Source organism: Trichechus manatus, unplaced genomic scaffold (assembly GCF_000243295.1).
Source record: "Trichechus manatus latirostris isolate Lorelei unplaced genomic scaffold, TriManLat1.0 scaffold00049, whole genome shotgun sequence".
Classification (NCBI taxonomy): domain Eukaryota; kingdom Metazoa; phylum Chordata; class Mammalia; order Sirenia; family Trichechidae; genus Trichechus; species Trichechus manatus.
In genome coordinates this window covers 15,518,088-15,536,061 of record NW_004443985.1, presented here as the reverse complement: position 1 = coordinate 15,536,061, position 17,974 = coordinate 15,518,088, and the positions used below count along the sequence as shown (strand labels likewise).

Sequence of the window (17,974 nt, the reverse complement as noted above, 5' to 3'; positions counted from 1 at the left end):
GACGCAAATGGTTAAGCACTCGACTATTAGCCGAAAGGTTGGCGGTTGGAACCCACCCGAAGGCACCTCAAAAGACAGGTCTGGTGATCTGCTTCCGAAAAGGTCACAGTCTTAAAAACCCTATAGAGCAGTTCTACTCTGCACACATGGAGTCGCCATGAGTCCCAATCGACTCGACAGCAACTGACGACAGCAGCAGACTTCTGTGGCGCCATTTTGCTTGCTGAGTTTCTGATCAGGGACAGATGGGAGCTGGTGATGGCTTGATGCTGGTGAATTAATGATGGTTCCCCACCCCACCCCCACAACTGTAAAGCCTTCAAAGCATTCACATCGAAGGACTGGAGAACAAAACGCAATAGTTACAAGTACCCGCATTCAAGGGGCAATGTCATCCATGTCTATGCCAAGAACTGTCTCCCTTTCTCCCCAAAATAATCCCCCCACCACAAAGAAACAAAGAAAGAAACAAACAAAGAGCTAGGCAATGGAATGAGACGACACCCAGCAGTGCTGTAGGAATTATGGGAATGAACCCAGTCCGTCTAGTCCTCGAACACTTCCAAGAACAGAGGGGGGAAGAGCTCCGTGGGGCACTCCACCTTCATGTGCAGGAAGCGGCTGGCGTGGCAGGCGCCGATCATCCGCAGGTCCGTCACCTTCATCAGGAGTTTTGGCCAAAAGTGTGTCACATGGTGTTTTCGGTAATTGATATAGTGTTCGAAGGCCAGCAGGAAACTATCTTGGTATTTTTCTATTCTTTCAACACAGGCGAGCCCTGGGCGATCTGAGAGGAAGAAAGAAGATGGATGTTAATTCAGAAGTGGAAAGGCGAAGCCTTGCCTTGTCCAATCCAAGGAGGGGCACTTCACACGCTCAGTTGCTAACTGAAAGGCTGGAAGTTCGAGTCCACCTAGAACTGCCTAGAAAGAAAAAAATCAGCTACTGAAAACTCTGTGGAGTACAGTTCCACTCTGAGACCCATGGAGTCACCATGAGTCGGAATCAACTTGATGGCGACTCGTTTGGTTCAGGGGTGAGAAGCACATCTGGGGACTTTTCAACTCTCAGGAATGAGTGTGGATGCAACCTGTGATCCCTGGGGCATCAGAGACCAAGACACCAGGGTAATGGTATAACTTACATGAAGGGAATCAGTACTTTGTTCAGGTATGTATCTTTAGTTTAGACCAATCCCCTCTTTGCTTCTGGGTGAAGCAGGAGACGTCTAACGTAGAGAGCTGAAACGCTCTCAGAATGAGGGGAAAGATTTGTGCTTGCATTGGCTGCCTGGGAGACAGTGGAGGACAAGCATGGCCATGAAGAGAAGGTGGAGAAGTGAGAAGAGATTAGGAACATCGAAGAAGGCCTGGAGCCAAAGGAGAAATGGCAGACAGTCAGAAATCCCCTTGAAGATAAAGACACGCAATATCCAGTTTTGTTTGCCAGGCTGTGATGTACCACACCTTCCTTTCTCTTTCCTCATACCTTTAGTCAACTTGCTACCTGCTATAGATACTTAAAGGAGCCTTGGCGGAGCAATGGTTAAGTGCTCGGCTGCTAACCGAAAGGTTGGCTGTTTGAACCCACCCAGTGGCTCCGTGGGAGAAATGTCTGGCAATCTGCTTCCGTAAAGCTTATCGCCTGGGACGCACTATGGGACAGTTCTACTCTGTCACGTGGAGTTGCTATGCGTCAGAATCAACTCAGTGGCACCTAACAACAACAACAGGTCCTTGGGTGTTGGTGCTACTGTGGGAAATTAAAAGAAAAGGGGAGGAGAGCCACACTAGGGTCATCACGGCAAAGAATAGAATAACCATAATGGGGATCAGGAGTGAGAAGGGACCACGGCCCCGGGAGTCTTCCCAAGTCTTGGGAGGACCACTGGTCTTCCCACAATACGTGGAAGGCAACTAAAATCAGTTTAAAACGTTAAAAAAAAAAAAAACACACACACACAAGAAGGCTGACAATTGGGGAACATCCAGGCTGCAAACACTTGGGTTACAAAAGTAATTTATAAACCTGGATGGATTCCTCATATAGCCCCATGAACCCCAAACAGCACCCTGTCCAGTTCTCCCCTGGTGTATTGTCTGTAGCTGTAATCAAATGAATGCACACTTCAAGAGTCCAGCTATCTAGAAATCTAAATAGCGTTTCCTTAATCTGAAAGGACCACCACCTGTCTGTCAGTTTATTGTCCTGTGGTGGCTTGCGTTGCTATGATGCTGGAAGCTATACCATCGGTATTTCAAATATCAGCCAAGTCACCCATGGCAGACAGGTTTCAGCAGAACTTCCAGACTAAGACTAGGAAGAAAGGCCTGGAAATCTACTTCCAAAAATCAGCCAATGAAAACCCTATAGATCACAATAGAACAATGTCTGAGACAGTGCTGGAAGATTAGTCCCCTAGGTTGGAAAGCACTGAAAATACACAGTGGCTTCAACAGCGGACTGGAGCGTACCCACGCCTGCGGGGACAGCACAGGACAGGGTGACGTTTTACTCTGTTGTACGTGGGGTCGCCATGAGTTGAGGCTGGCTCCATGGCATGAACGATAGCAACAATCTGACAGCAAGGATAAGGGCTCATGTCTCAATCCCACCTTCTGAGTCTAAACAAAATACACAGGCTTTTGGAATTCCCTATCAGCTCAAGTTGCGATTTGTACATTTTAATTTTGTGATGTCCTTCATAGCTGAACATGCAGTGGATCTGCTCACTCCTTCTCTCTTCCTGTCCCCTTTCTTCTCTCTTCCTTTGAGTGTGCAAGAAGAATTCTCCACAGGATTCTGTAATTTTTGATCTAAATAAAAAACCAACGTAGTATTTCTCTGGATGTATTCCTTCAAAGGGAAAAATTAACTGGGGTTTGTGGCCTTAAAACTGCACTTTGATGAAAGACAAAGATAAGGTGGCCATATAAACGATATACAGAAAATGAACTCACATTTTGGTGATGCTGAAATTCGACTACACATGTTTATGAGGAGAGAAATATTTTAAAGGCCAAAGACTGTCTTTAGCTCCTTAAGACAAAAAATCTCAAAGAAATGTCTTTTGGATCATTTCCAGTTTAGCTCTCTGTTTATTGCTGTAGGACCCAGGGATTTACTGAAAGGTTGGTGGTTCGAGTCCACCCATAGGCACCTCAGAAGAAAGGCCTGGCAACTTCCTGAAGATCACAGCCATTGAAAGCCTTATGGAGCACCGTTCTCTTGGAGTTGCCGTGAGTTGGAACCAACTTGACCGCAACTGGCTTGATTTTTTGGTTTTAGCTTCTGGAAAAGACCTTGAAGTAAAGGTCTACATATTGTGTAACCGAAGTGTTACAAACCAACCATGTGGCTTAGAAGACAGTTCTGAGGCTGAATTAGAGCAGGGACCGATTACTGAATAAGCAAGGTACGCACAGGCTTACTTACTAATCCGTTGTGCACAATTTCACCCGTTTTTGTGCACCCGTTTTCTGTTTTTTCCAAACCCATGTGCACTACAGATTAGTAAGTAAACACAAGCAAGCCCGTGCGTACCTTGCTTACAGGTTGATCCGCCCCTGAATTAGAGCCTGGGAGCACTGATATGTAGGTATTATTTGCCAGATGTAAAGTGCTTTATAATAGTTTCCTGGTCCCGGCAATATTAATGACAAGTGCCTGGGTCACTAGGGTAAAGAAGATTTTAAAAAGTGATTAAGGTATATCACGGGGCTGTCAGGCAGTGACAGCCCCCATAAAATCAGAGAATTGAAAAGAATTATTCAGTTAAGCGTTTGACAGTGCTTGGTATTATAATTCTTACCATCTTCATATACTCTCTTCATCTACCTTACTTCGATTACTTGCTTAATAATCTGTTTAAATTCATTTACTACAGAGGAAACTTTATATCACTCAATAAATAAAAAACCATTTGTCATAAATGAAGATAACTACAAAAATAGGTACACAGCAAGAAACTTTATTAAATTTTAGCTCAAGGTTCTTACTAAAGACTATGCCTGTGATCCACTCTCTCTGTTAGGAAGAGAGGTTAGTAAGAGTTAGACAGGTGTTAAAGACAGACTAACAACAAACTGAATCTCTTTCCTTGCCTTATTTAGGGGCCATAATCAGAAAGAGAACTGTAAAAGAAATATCTTTCTCACTAGGTGACTTAACTTTATTTAAAAATTCTACCACCAAAATTTCACCAAAAAATCACCTTGCATCCCTCCAGGAGTATAAACCAAAAACAAAACACAAGAACAAAAATCAGTTGCTGTTCCATTGATTCCGGGTCATGGTTACCCCATGTGTGTCAGAGTAGAACCGTGTTCCATAGGGTTTTCAATGGCTGATTTTTCGGAAGTAGATCACCAGGCCTTTTTTCCAGGTTGCCTTTGGATGGACTTGAACCTCCACCCTTTCGGTCAGCCGCTGAGCACTTAACTATTTGCACCACCCAAAGGACTCCCCTCCAGGAGTATACTTCCACTTATTTAGTTCAATTTGTTTATTTTAAAAGAAACTAAAGCCCAGAGAAGCTGGGGGCTCACCCAAGGTCACACAGGTAGTCCTTAGATAAGCTACAAGTTTTCATTCTTTAAGCATAATTGTACTAAGTTAACTAGGAGAATATCAACTCTACAAAGAATTCTCATTTTACTTATGACTCAGATTTTGCCTGGATATTCAACCATTTCCTGAATTCTCCTAAACACTGGTCTAGGTGCTAGGTGTATAATTAGATACATCACTGTTTTCAAAAAAGAAATAGTTGAGAGGGAGGGACAGGCAAGTAAGCTGAGAGTTATAAAGCAACAAGTGCTGAGGCAGAACTAAATGTAGGGTGCTCTGAAAATGCCCAAGATGACTCTGAACCACCTTCTGCTTAAAGACTAGCTTTCCTTAAAGACCGGTGCATTTTGCATTTCTTATTTATTATGACATGATCCCTGAAGAAAGAAGTATCAGTGTTATTATTATCTACCCTTTACTGATGGGAATTACAGGGCTGGCTAATGAGCTATGGCAGATGAAAGAAGGCCACAAGTTCTTTTCCATTCCTTCCATCTAGAGGTGGACTACTGAATCATGTTTGGGCTCACAGAATGTGCTAGAAGTGATGCTGTGTGACTGAAGGCTGGACCTTCTGCTTTCATGTGCTTGGAATGTTCCCTCTTGGAATCTAGCAGCTATGTAAAGTCCAACTATTCCATAGAGGAGAGGCCACGTGGAGAGAGGCCTGAGCTGTGTTTGGTATTTCAGCCCCGGCCTCAGCCATCTTGGATGTTTCAAGCAGTGAGTTTTGAGGTGATGCGTTACACAGCAATGGATAACTGACACTTGAGTTGCAGCCGATTCTACATCTCACTCATGGTTTCCAGTAGACTAACTCACATCCATATCCTGTACATATAAAACTAGGAGGAGGCAGGCTTGGCCAGCTAACACAAGACAGGCTGAATAGTATCCACTGAAGGTGGGACATTTCGTGGAATCTTTCAGATGGCCTTCTTGGCTCCATCCCACTACCCCAGGAGACTGCAAAACGCATGTGACACCTCACATCCTCCTTCAGTTCCCAGTTCATCGGCAAACCCCTGATTGTTCCTTGAAGAAGAGCAAGATACAATTCTGAAGCTACAGGGAGACTGAAAACTCATCAAGTGATCTGTATTAGTCCTAGACAAGCAAAAGCTCTTCATAAGTCTGTGCATACTTACCTGAAGACATCAGCAAAACTGCCTGAAGAAGAGCTACTTCAGTGTCGTCCAGGTTGAAAGAAGAAAGGGACATGCCCAGGTCAAAGATGGCGTCCGATACCACCCCAAGACCCCCGTTTTTCAGCTGGCCCCGCGTCACTGCCATTTCCCCATTCAGGGTTAAAGTCTCGCTTTCTGGGTCATAGCGCACAGCAGCGCGAAGGGACATGATCTCCATGCAGCAGCCTTTGAGGAGGATTATCTGGTCTTCACATGGCAGCTGAAAAGAACCAGCCACATCAGCAAAGAACAAGTGGACAAGCATCAGTCAGGAACAACATGCAGTATCTTAAAACCAACAGAAACAACATTCTGTGATCAACATTAGTCCTGGATTCTTTGCCTCTCAGCAACTACTGTAAGTACTCCAAGTCGGTTGTAATCTTCATCAGTTTTAATCTCAGTAGTTTGCATTTCTTTTACGGTGTTTGCGTTTCTTTCATGAGAGGTGTATATCTCCAACTGGTATTGCAGTCATGCGTAAAACTGTGTTATAACCCCTTAGTTTGGGCTTTGTATTATAACCTCCGACTGACAGATAACTTCTTGAAAGTAGGGTTTGTGTTAAACTCAGCTCTGTCTTCTCTGACACATGGCACCATGCCTGCTATACCAAAGACCCTCAAACCAAACCCATTGCCCTTGAGTAGATTCCAACTCATAGGGACCCTATAGGACAAAGTAGAACTGCCCCATAGGATTTCCAAGGAACAGCTGGTGGATTCGAACTTCCAACTTTTGGTTAGCAGCCGAACGTTTAACCACTGTGTGTAGATATCAAATAAGGAGCCCTGGTGATGCAATTGTTAAAGCCATCGACTACTAACCGAAAGGTCGGTTGTTCGAAACCAGCAGCGGCTCCGTGGGAGAATGATGTGCCAGTTGGCTTCCACAGAGATTTACAGCCTTGGAAACCCTATGGGGTCACTATGAGCCAGAATCAACTCAAAGGCAGTGGGTTGAGTTCATTTAAATGTCAGCCATTTTGTATCAAAAAAACAAAAAGCAAAGAGAAGCACAGTTGCCAGCTAAACAGTAGAGTCAGTTGTTGACTTGGAGCTAGAAGACAGCAATATTGGTGTGAAAAATACTAAACAGTAGATAATTAGGTTTAATCTCATTTGGTCACTGTGTTAATTAGAATTTGCCGATAATGTGGTAATGCGATGACATTAATAATAATACAATATAAAAAAGGACTTGCTAAGCGAAGTAATAAAAACCCTGAATTTTATTTTTTGGAGGGGAAGAATGTTTAATTAAATGTTATTATCAAAATAATTTCAAAGACCATTAGTTAATGGGTGTTTTTGATAAATGCACCTTATTTAATCTTCATAGCAATACAAGGAGATAAATATTCTAATTCCAATTTTATTTACAGATGTGGAAACCCAGGCACCGAGAGATTAAATAACATGTTAGGGGTCACAGGAATGTTTTGTGGGTGAGGCTGGGATTTGAAGCTAGGTCTGTTAAAATATAATGTCAAGAGACTATAAGAACAGACTCTTGAAGTACTTGAGGTATGACTAACTTCCATAAACAATGGATATGTAATCAAACCAAACCCATTGCCGTTGAGTTGACTGTAACTCATAGTGACCTTTAGCAGCTGGTGGATTTGAACTGCCGACATTTTGGTTAGCAGCCAAGCCCTTAATCTCATACATTTCACTAACTCAGCCTAGCCACCTTACCATTTAATTCCCAGTTACTTAGCTTTTTCTACAGAATAAAAGTCATTCATATTTGGTTCTGGAATCCACATGTATAATTTCTCTCCTTCCCACCATTAAAACAAAACAAAACAAAACTCTGTGATTTGCTTTTGTTTAGATTCTAATTGGTACTCCTCAATTACTTCCCTGGGTTCCTGGCCCAAGAGCACAGTAGGAAATAGAAAACTCAAACTCGGGTAGGTCCACTACAGGTATTGGAGAATTGGCTGAAGAAAGTAGGCAGAGGATGGCTTTAATACCAAGGACAGTAGTTCTCCGAGTTCATCTTTACCAGAACCACCTGAGGGCTTGTTGAACACTGATCTCTGGGCTCCACCCCCTGAGTTTCCCATTCGGTGAGTCTGGGGTGGGGCCGGAGACTCTGCATTTCTCACAAGTTTCCAGGTGATGCTGCTGGTTACCCAATCCCCTCTCTTGAGAACCACTGGCATGGATCTCATCAGATTCAACCATGTATTGTTTTACCTGTCACAAAGTATCTGTCACTTGGGCAGGCCCCACTTTCGTAGACTAGTCTGACTATAGATAAAGTAGACCGTTTTTTAAAAAAAAACCTATTAACTTTTGATAATTAGATCAAATGTAAACAAAAGCCGAGTACGTATTTGCAAAGGTATCACTAATGGTTTAAAAACTATGCCATGTGCTCTTTTTCTTCAAGAGATGCAAATCCCTAGTGAGAGTTGTTTCAACATGTGGGCAAATAATCTCCCTCAGTCACCTGCTGAAATGCTTTCACTGTGAGACTGCTCAGACAAGGGTACAAGAGGCAGGGATACTCCACAGACTCTTTCCTGTCTTCTTAAGAAAGCATCGCTCAGTTTGACTAGCAAAGGCGAAGGTGCCCTGCCCTCTGGGATACCTGCACTGGGGTCTCAGAGAGCTGCTGTTAGACAGGCGAGCACCTGTGAGTGGTTCTGTGTGTTACTGGCAGTTCCACCAGCAATGTGTTTAGAGCCTTGCCAAGCCCCAGGTGTCACACAAACCTTGCTGGGTGGGTTGATACGGGTCTTAGCAGAACCATCACCAGGAGCACAGTTTGAACAGCAGAGGCATCAAACTGGCTCTGGCAGAAGCCCCTGGCTCCAAGACCAGCTGTGATCTCCAACTCATTTTCACAGGTAGCTCAGGAGCTCGCTTACACAGTTCATTTCCCTCTTTTGAGTTCCCAAGAAAGTGTAAAAGGTTAATAAAGGTCCCCTGGAGCCGACAGATGGCGGAAGCACATGCATTTGTGCTGTAAAAATGGCCCCAAACTTGCTGGAAACAAAACAATATTTTCCACAGCAATGTAGAGACTACAAAATATCAAGGTTGAAAGAAAGACCGAATCATGAAAATGAAGCAGGCTTAAATTTCTGAGGAAAACGTGAAGAGATAAGCTTGTCCGTCACACATGGACTTGGAAAGTTCCATGCTGATCCCTCACCCTCACCCTCACCAGAGACATGTTAAGAGCATGGTGTGTACGTTACTGGAGATGGTTTCTTTTCCTTTTTTTAAAAACTGTTATCTCTCTAGTGGTTGGTTTACCTGAGTTTTACATTTAAAAAAGTAAACATTTTTGGTGGGCATTCAAAGGGGGAATGCACGAGTGGTAGGCTGGCTCAAACTGTAAGGGTAGCTAACTCAATAGAATCCCTCCTCAGACACCAAGGACTTGGGCTGAGGGACACAGCCCAGAAAAAGGGGACTAAGAACAGTCCGGGAAAACAAAGCCAACCAACCAAACAAAAAAAGAAAGGTGACGTCCACAGTTGGCAAGAGTGAGAGGAAGGGAACACTCTCGGTCACAACTGGTGAGAGTGGACAACCTTTCTTGTGGGCAATTTGGCCACACATATAGAAAGTCGTGAAAGGTACATATACTGTGATCTTTCAATTCCACTTCTAGTATTTACCTTTAGGAATAGTCAGTAATGGGAGCAGGGCATAGCCACCAGAATATTCATTGCAGCACATTTATATTAGTAAAAAATTGGAAATGAACTAAAGATCCAATAAAAGCAAATAACCTAAATTATGGTTGATCTAGTCTTTGGAATGGCAACCCCTTGTGTGTCAGAGTAGAACTGTGCTCCATAGGGTTTTCTTCTGTTTTTTAAAATAATATTTATTGTGTTTTCAATGAAAGTTTACACAGCAGATTAGGTTCCCATTTAACAATTTCCACACAAATTGTTCAGTGGCATTGGTTACATCCATAGGGTTTTCAGTGGCTGATTTTTCAGAAGTAGATTGCCAAAGCGTTCTTCTGAGGTGCCTCTGAGTGGACTTGAACCTCCAATATTTTGGTTAGCAGCCAAGCATGTTAACTGTCTGCACCATTGAGAGACTCCATGAGTCAGATTCAACTCGGCAGCAACTGGTTTTGCTTTGGTTTTTATTCTTTGGAATGGAGTCCCTGGATGGTACAAATGGTTAACATGCTTGGTTGCTATCTGAAAAGCTGACAGCTCTGAAGAAAGCCCAGGTGATCTACTTCTAAAAACCCAACTATTCGGGGAAAGTCTAGCTCAACTGGCATAACACAGTTTATAAAGAAAATATTTTACATTCTACTTTGGTGAGTAGTGTCTGGGGTCTTAAAAGCTTGTGAGTGGCCATCTAAGATATTCCAGTGGTCTCACCCCATCTGGAGCAAGGAAGAATGAAGAAAAACAAAGACACAAGGGAAATATTAGTCCAAAGGACTAACGGACCACCACTACCACAGCCTCCACCAGACTGAGTCCAGCACAACTAGATGGTGTCCGGCTACCACCACCGGCTGCTCTGACAGGAATAATGATAGAGGGTCCCGGACAGAGCTGGAGAAAAGTTCAGAACAAAATTCTAACTCATCAAAGAAAAAAAAGAAGACTAGATGTACTGGTTTGCCAGAGACAGGAGAAACCCCTAGAGTATGGCCCCTGGACACTCTTTTAGCTCAGTAATGAAGTCACTCCTGAGGTTCACCCTTCAGCCAAAGATTAGACAGGCCCATAAAGCAAAATGAGACTAAATGGGTACACCAGCTCAGGGGCAAGGATGAGAAGGCAGGAGGGGACAGGAAAGCTGGTACTGGGGAACCCAAGGTCGAGAAGGGGAGAGTGTTAACATGTTGTGGGGTTGGCAACTAAGGTCACAAAACAATAGGTGCATTCCTTGTTTAATGAGAGACCAGTTTGCTCTGTAAACTTTCATCTAAAGTACAATTAAAAAGCAAACACACAAAAAAACCAGCTATATGGAAAACCCTGTGGAGCACAGTTCTCCTCTGACACACGGGGTCATCACGTGTTGAAATGACCTATGCTAACTGGTGGTGGTGGTAGATTCTTTGGATTATTATGAGGTCATTAAAAATCATCTAGTAAAAGAATACTCAAATGATATCTTCTACAGTTGAGGGTGATAAGTTAGTTACAGTGGGGTGCTGGTCATGTTTTGTTTCTTTATCTCAATGTTGATTATGTGGGTGGGTTCAGTTTGTGAAAATTCACTGAGATGCACTTTCATGATATGTGCTTACTCTTCAATAAGTAAAAGAAATGTAGTTTCATAAACAGAAAGTATATTATGGTAAACACTATACTAATATAGTTCATATTATGATCATAATAATATTTATTATGACCCAGGCACTGTGCCAAGCACTTTACATATATTATCCCATTTAAATCTCCCAACGTATACCTATAGGTTTGTGTGTGTATATGTGTGTATGTGTATGTACACACACACCCATATAGTTGACAAAAGTGCTTTCTGGTTGTATCAGGTACACAGTGAAGCTTAGGGTAAGAGGGAGGAAGACGCTGTCTCCCAGCATCCTGAAGCCTACTGCATTGTCCTCCTGGTGTTTGTGGAGGCTCAGACATAGGCAATGGGAAGTGTTCCCATCAGTGTCTGAGGTCTCTCTGATTCCAGCTGGGCTCCCTTTATTGCAAACTCAAAGACACAAATGAGCTAGGAAGCAAAGGCAGGGAGTCATTCCAGGTGAGGAAACTCAGTGTCGTTCTAGGTGAGACTAGCATCACTTATCACTCCGTAGCTTGCGCAAGAGGCTCTCAGCAGTACGCGGCCCTCTCCATTTGGTATCTTTCTGGGTCCCCTTGGAGGTGTGAAGAGCAATAGGCTGGTACCTCATGAGGTTTACCAAAGGGAAGCATTCTCCAGAAAACTTAATCAGCCCCGCTTGATTCAAAAAAGGAAGGCTGGGGCAGAATGATAATAGATGAAATAATAGCAGTATTATCAGCTAAAATTTATGGAATACTTATTCTGACCCAGGCACTGTGCCAAGCACTTTACACATATTATCCCATTTTAATTCTCCCAACAGCCTTACAGGCAGGTACTATTATGATTCCCATTTTAAAGATGAGATAACTGAGGTTTGAAGACATTAAATCACTGTCTAAGCTACTAAGTCACAGAGCTAGGATTCTTGTCCATGTAACTGACTGCATAGCCCATGTCCTCAGCTACCACACAGTAGGGCTGCCAAAGTTAGAGATGAAGTGCCCCAAAGGGAAAGTGTGCAAACTCTGGTGGATGAAGGTTTCTCTGAAGATGGGACAAGAAAGGCTGAGCTTCTAAGAAAAAAGATTTAAGGAGATATTAAGAAGAACCTTACTCTGTGGATGCCATTTAACTTATTCTTGAGGATTAAAAATGACCACATGGCCATCGTACCAGGGTAAAGGAAGCAGTGTTTTGTAGTGGAAAGACCATGGTTCAAACCATGGCGCCATATTTGGAAAATTTAACCGAATCTCTTTGATCTTAATTTTCCCTATCTGTAAAATGGGGTTATAAGAACTGGATTTAATGCGGGCAGCATTGAGCCTGGTAACTAGTGCACAGTAGGTGCTGAATCAATGGAAGTTATTTATATCATTATTTCCCTATGCCTGGAGTTAGGTGGATGGATAGGATCTCTATCGAACTCACATGGACCAGCTAATGAATGATGACTGAAGACAGAAGATGGGAAAATAAAAATTAAATAGAGTGTATTTTAATTTTGTACTGACATTGCTTTCATATGACTAAATCCTTACTAATTAATATTAAATTGTACATAATACTCAATATTCCTGGAAACTGGTGGAGTTATAATGAAAAATAGCACAGAAGGAAAAAGAATTTCCTCACCTCACAAAACATAGGCAACTTTTTGGCAAAATCCACCACTCTGGTAATTGCTGGTGTGATGATTTTTGTAAAATGGCTGAAGGCTTCCAAGTCAACCTTTCCACCTTCTGGGGCATTTACTATTGGTGCTTGTCCAATATCTTCGGGCTAAGGAGGAGAAAAAGGAAAGATTTAAACAAAGACTTGACGGGATCTTTATTTATTATAGTTCTTATGTGGCAGAATTAGCATTTTAACAAGACCCCTAGGTGATCTGCAGGCACATCAAAGTTTGAGCAGCTCAGATCTGTGACTGATGTCTACCGGAGCCATCTAGCCCTTTGGCCTAGCATTCAGGGACCTCCATGATGTGGCCTCTCTCAGTGTATCTCCTGTTGTCACTAGTGCTTCCTGTCAGGAACGTTCCTCTCCACTGCCCTTTCCTGTCACTGTGATGATAACCTCCATTTACTTGTGGCCTTCAAGTGAGCCAGTGCCTCGCTTTGTGTGCATGATCTCAGGTAGTCCTCACACGGTACTGATTTACAGCTGAGCAAACACGGGCTCAGGAAGGTGGAGGACAATCACCTGAGGTCAGGGGGCCAGGACTGGAATCTAAGTTCCCCTGACTCCACACACATGCTCTTCCCACCACACAGCAATTTTCCTGGAACACAGGAGCTTCTGACCCCCACTTCAAGACTTCTACACCCTGTCAACTTTTCTTTCTTTTATTTTAAGAGATGCCAGTGTTTACTAATGGATACCAGGGGCGGGAGTGATGCGGAGTGGGGGGTCGCCGCCCGTGGAGAAACAAGCCTCAGTCCATGGCTCTGGAAAAATCACGCTATCAAGGGTGGGGCTGCACAGCTGATCAGTGCGACTGCCGTCAACAAGTTTCACCCCCCGCGAAAAGTTGAATTGGCAAAAGTTGTGTGATAGATACCTTTACAACACCTGTAAACTTTTTGACAGCAGGGAACAGGATTTCTACTCCTTCTAACCTCCTTTTAGGAGCCCTGGTATCACAGTGGGTAAGCCCTGGGCTGGTAACTGAAAGATTGGCGGTTCTAACCCACCAGCCGTTCCGAGGGAGAAAGATGTGGCAGTCTGCTTCTGTAAAGATGACAGCCTTGGAAACCCTGTGGGGCAGTTCTACTCTGTCCTATAGGGTCACTATGAGTCAGAATCAACTCGCCTGCAAAGAGTTTTGGTTTTAGTAATACTCCCCTTGCCTGCCTCCCCACCTGTCTTCCAGGAAGTTGTGAATATGATCAAGGCATCACAATCACTTGGGCCCAGCTGGATGGCTGTCATCTTTGCTTAGAACTATAGGGGATGACGGGTGGCGTGGGTGGGCAGGAGGGATGGGCAAGCTGGTGGGGGGCAGAACTGACACTGAGTAGGGCAAGCAAGGCTGAATTCTTCACTTGCTGTAGAGTCGATTCTGACTCATAGTGACCCTATAGGACAGAGTAGAACTGCCCCATAGGGTTTCCAAGGAGCGGCTGGTGGATTGGAACTGCCAACCTTTTGGTTAGCAGCTGAGCTCTTAACCACTGTGCCACCAAGGGTCCTTGGTCTAAATGTGGTTGTGCATCAGAGTCATCTGATTCCTCCCCCCTCGAGAGTTTCTGATTCCGGAGGTCTGGGTGGAGCCTAAACATGTGCATTTCCGACAAGTTGCCAGGTGCTACTGATGCTGCGGGTCCTGGATCACACACCTGGAGAACCACTGGCCCAGCAGTAGCCAAATCCAGCTCAGAGCAACTCAGTCACCTTGTTTCTTCCCACATTTCCCCCATTAATCTCTGTGTCTAATTTTTAGCAGGAGGAAAAGCAAAAGATGATTCGTTTACTCTCTTGTCAGCTTGCCAGGGTCCACAGGGGCAGCCCGGGATCCCAAGGACATGGCAAGAGTTGGGGTTATAGCCTCAGGGGAGGATTTTTAAACATATTACGTAACTGATTCTGGCAGCGTTTACCTTTTTTGGATTATCCAGCAGGTTTTTCTGTTTATTTTTTATTTTGTTTTACTTTATTTTTATTGTTTGTTTTGGTAGCAGTGAGGGGATGGGAAGGACACTTGGTTTCTGGTGTGTTTTCAAAATCAATGATAATGTTTGGGCCAACAGCTGGCAAGGCAAGTCCATGGAAGGCCACTGTTCTGCTGGCTTTCCAGATGCAGATGGAATTGATGGAATAATCAGTTAATAGTAATAACAATTAATAACGATCTCTATCTCCCACTCTTTCTCTCTCCTTCACAGATTGAACTAAGGCGAAAAGGTACATCAGTTCCTTTGGGTACTGCTGCTCCCTGATTGAATGAGCCCCAGTGGTGCAAGTGCTTTGCAATTGGCTGCTAACCTAAAGGATGGTGGTTCAAACCCACCCAGCAGTTCCACAGAAGAAAGGCCTGGTGATCTGCTTCCATAAACAGTACAGACAAGAAAACCCTGTGGAGAAGTTCTACTCTGTAACACATGGGGTTGTCATGAGTTGGAATCGACCGCTATGGCAATGGGTTTTTTAAAATTTTTTTTTATTTTTTTGCCCCCTGATAGGAACTGCATCTACTGTGTGGCCTTCAGAACTCCCTGTTGGCTCTTTATAATTGCTTCTCACCCCCGAAGATGAGGCTCATCTCACCTGCCTTGTCCACTTTCCAGCTCTGCTTTGAGGATAAACTGATAAACGGAATATGAGCGCATGTTTAAAAGGGTAGGGTGTTCCATCCACCACTTGTCTGTCAGTTTGTCGTACTGTGGTGGCTTGCATGTTGCTGTGATGCTGGAAGATATGGTACTGGCATTTCAAATGCCGGCAGGGTCACCCATGGTGGACACGTGTCAGCAGAGCTTCCACACTCAGACAGACTAGGAAGAAAGGCCTGGCAATGTGCTTCCGAAAATTAGCCAATAAAAATCCTATGGATCACAACAGAACATGGTCTGATATAGTGTTGGAAGATAAGTTCCCTGGTTGGAAGGCACTCAGAATACATAGTGGCTGCAGCAATGGACTTGAGCATGCCAGTGATCATGAAGATGGCGAAAGGGCGGGCAAGGTTTTATTCTCTTGCACATGGGGTTGCCATGAGTTGGGGCTGACTCGCTGGCAACTAGCAACAACAACAGGGTATTATATATACACATGTACGTAGAGTAAGTTTTTTTTTTTAGAAATAAAACTATTTTAATTAACCTGCCTTTGGCCCAGCTGAACCCAAACATCTCCTCATTGAATACTAACAGATCTAATTTGATTGTATTTACACGGGATTCAGTGTCTCATGAAATGTAAAGAGGTTAATACTGACGTTAAGAGAGCCGTAAAGTGGACTGACGTTCATTAACTCCGGGGGTGTGTGGGATATTTGAATCACCACCTGTGACATCTCTAAAATATCTGAAAAAAGGAGGCAAATTATCCAAGGAAATAGGGCTATTTAAATTAAATTTAAACCCCCAAATGTAACAACTTCACAAGCTTTTCGTTTGAAAAATAAATATCAGGGTAGAAAAAATATTTACTTTTAAGCCTCTGGATATTTAACAGCAAATACAATTGCTAGAAGTAAAAGTCCTCTGTTCTATATCCTGGAAATCCTGTTGGCATAGTGGTTAAGAGCTACAGCTGCTAACCAAAAGGCGGGTAGTTCAAATCCACCAGGCGCTCCTCACAAACTCTCTGGGCAGCTCTACTCTGCCCTATAGGGTCGCTATGAGTCAGAATCGACTCGACAGCAATGGGTTTGGTTTTTTGGTTCTTCTATTTCATTAGTATTTGTTACATAATGGATCCTAGATGCTAGAAAACACAGATTTTATGTATATATATATACATATATAAACCAAAAAAAAAAAAAAAAACCAAACCCATTGTTGTCAAGTGGCTTCTGACTCATAGTGAACCTAAAGGATGGAGTAGAATTGCCCCATAGGGTTTCCGAGAGTGTCTGGCAGATTTGAACTGCTGACCTCTTGGTTAGCAGCTGTAGCTCTTTACCACACCACCACCAGGGTTTCCATATATATGTATATGTATGTATATATAGTGATCTGAGTTAACATCAGATATAAGAAATTAAGGTTGAGCAATGTAACCTTATTTGTGACTTTCTGATAAGGACAACATAACATTTCAAAAAATATTTGGAAGATGTTAAAAATTAAAAAGAGTACAAATGTTTGATATCAGTTAAATCTATTAAGTACCTCATTACAGCTGATAGCTTTGTAATCCACTGCATGGTACACGTTTGCTCATATACACACATATGTATTTATGCAAACAGAATCAAGCTTAGATACCGACATAGGTCTCTGGCTTGTAGATTCACAAGTGTAGGCCTTGGGAAAGTCTGCTTTTTGCCTCTGTGGCCTTCACTTGCTCATGGTGGGACTTCTGACTGATTCTGACTTCCTTTCTCCCTGCTCTTGTCTGCCCTAAATGGGTGGCCTGAGCCAGCCCAGATGATCTCCTCACGTCTCCCCCGCAGCTTGCCCTGCACTTTTTACCATTTCACTGCTGCCTTCTCTTTTCCTCTCCCTAAAGCCCCCACTTCCACCTCTCATCTCTTCCCATTCCAAATCCCACCTATTCTTCAAGACCCAACTCAAATTCTATCTTCTCCTTGAAGTCTTCCCAGATGACCTACGTTTGAAATGATGTCTACCTCATCTGCATACTCACGGTAGCCTGTGTGTGTCACTCATCTGGCAATTATTACGATCACGTTTTATTGCAGTTATGTGGGTACACATCTAAGATATGAACTTCTTGAGAGGGGACGAGTAAGCCTTAAGTAAATTTGGCTACTGTGTACAAGAAATTGGGCTAAGCTGGTGGAAAACAGAACTCATGTTGGTTGAGTGAGTGAATACATGTATTTTTATGCATGTTTATACCCTTATTCAACCAACATTTATTGAGCAACTACTATGGGCTAGGCCTACTTCTAGATGGTGAGGTTACAGCAATGATCTGTGTATCCTCAGAGAACTTGCATTGTAGTAAGGAAAGGCAGACAATAAATAAGAATACCTTCACAGAAGAATCAAAAAATTTCAGTTTGTGGTAAGTCTGGAGGTGACATGAGAGTACATGGAGGTGAGGAGATGGGATGGCCAGCCAAGGCTCCTTTGAGAAGTGACATGTAAGCTTAAACTTGAAGAATGTCAAGGAAACAACCTTTCCTTAGAGCCAGAGGAAGAGCATTTAACGGCAGAGGGCAAAGCCAATACAAAGTCCAGAGGCTGGAAAGAGATCCCTGTGGTTAGTTCTTGGAGCCCTGGTGGCATAGTGGTTAAGAGCTCGGCTGCTAACCAAAAGGCCGGCAGTTCCAATCCA

At 43.4% G+C, this 17,974-nt stretch overlaps 1 protein-coding gene across 3 annotated transcripts in view; it reads right to left on the bottom strand.

The window, feature by feature from the left end:
* Positions 1-518: 518 nt before the first annotated feature.
* The window catches only part of THRB (thyroid hormone receptor beta), a 422,642-nt gene continuing 405,186 nt past the window's right edge, over positions 519-17,974 (bottom strand). For 2 of the 3 annotated variants that reach the window (XM_023732259.1, XM_023732258.1), the window contains exons 5-7: positions 12,641-12,787; positions 5,718-5,976; positions 546-787 (exon numbers count right to left, since the gene is read on the bottom strand). In XM_023732259.1, coding sequence (XP_023588027.1) covers positions 546-787; positions 5,718-5,976; positions 12,641-12,787 — 648 coding nt within the window. Of the gene's footprint in view, positions 788-5,717; positions 5,977-12,640; positions 12,788-17,974 lie in introns of all 3 variants that reach the window. The other variant, XM_004377378.2, reaches the window with a different exon arrangement.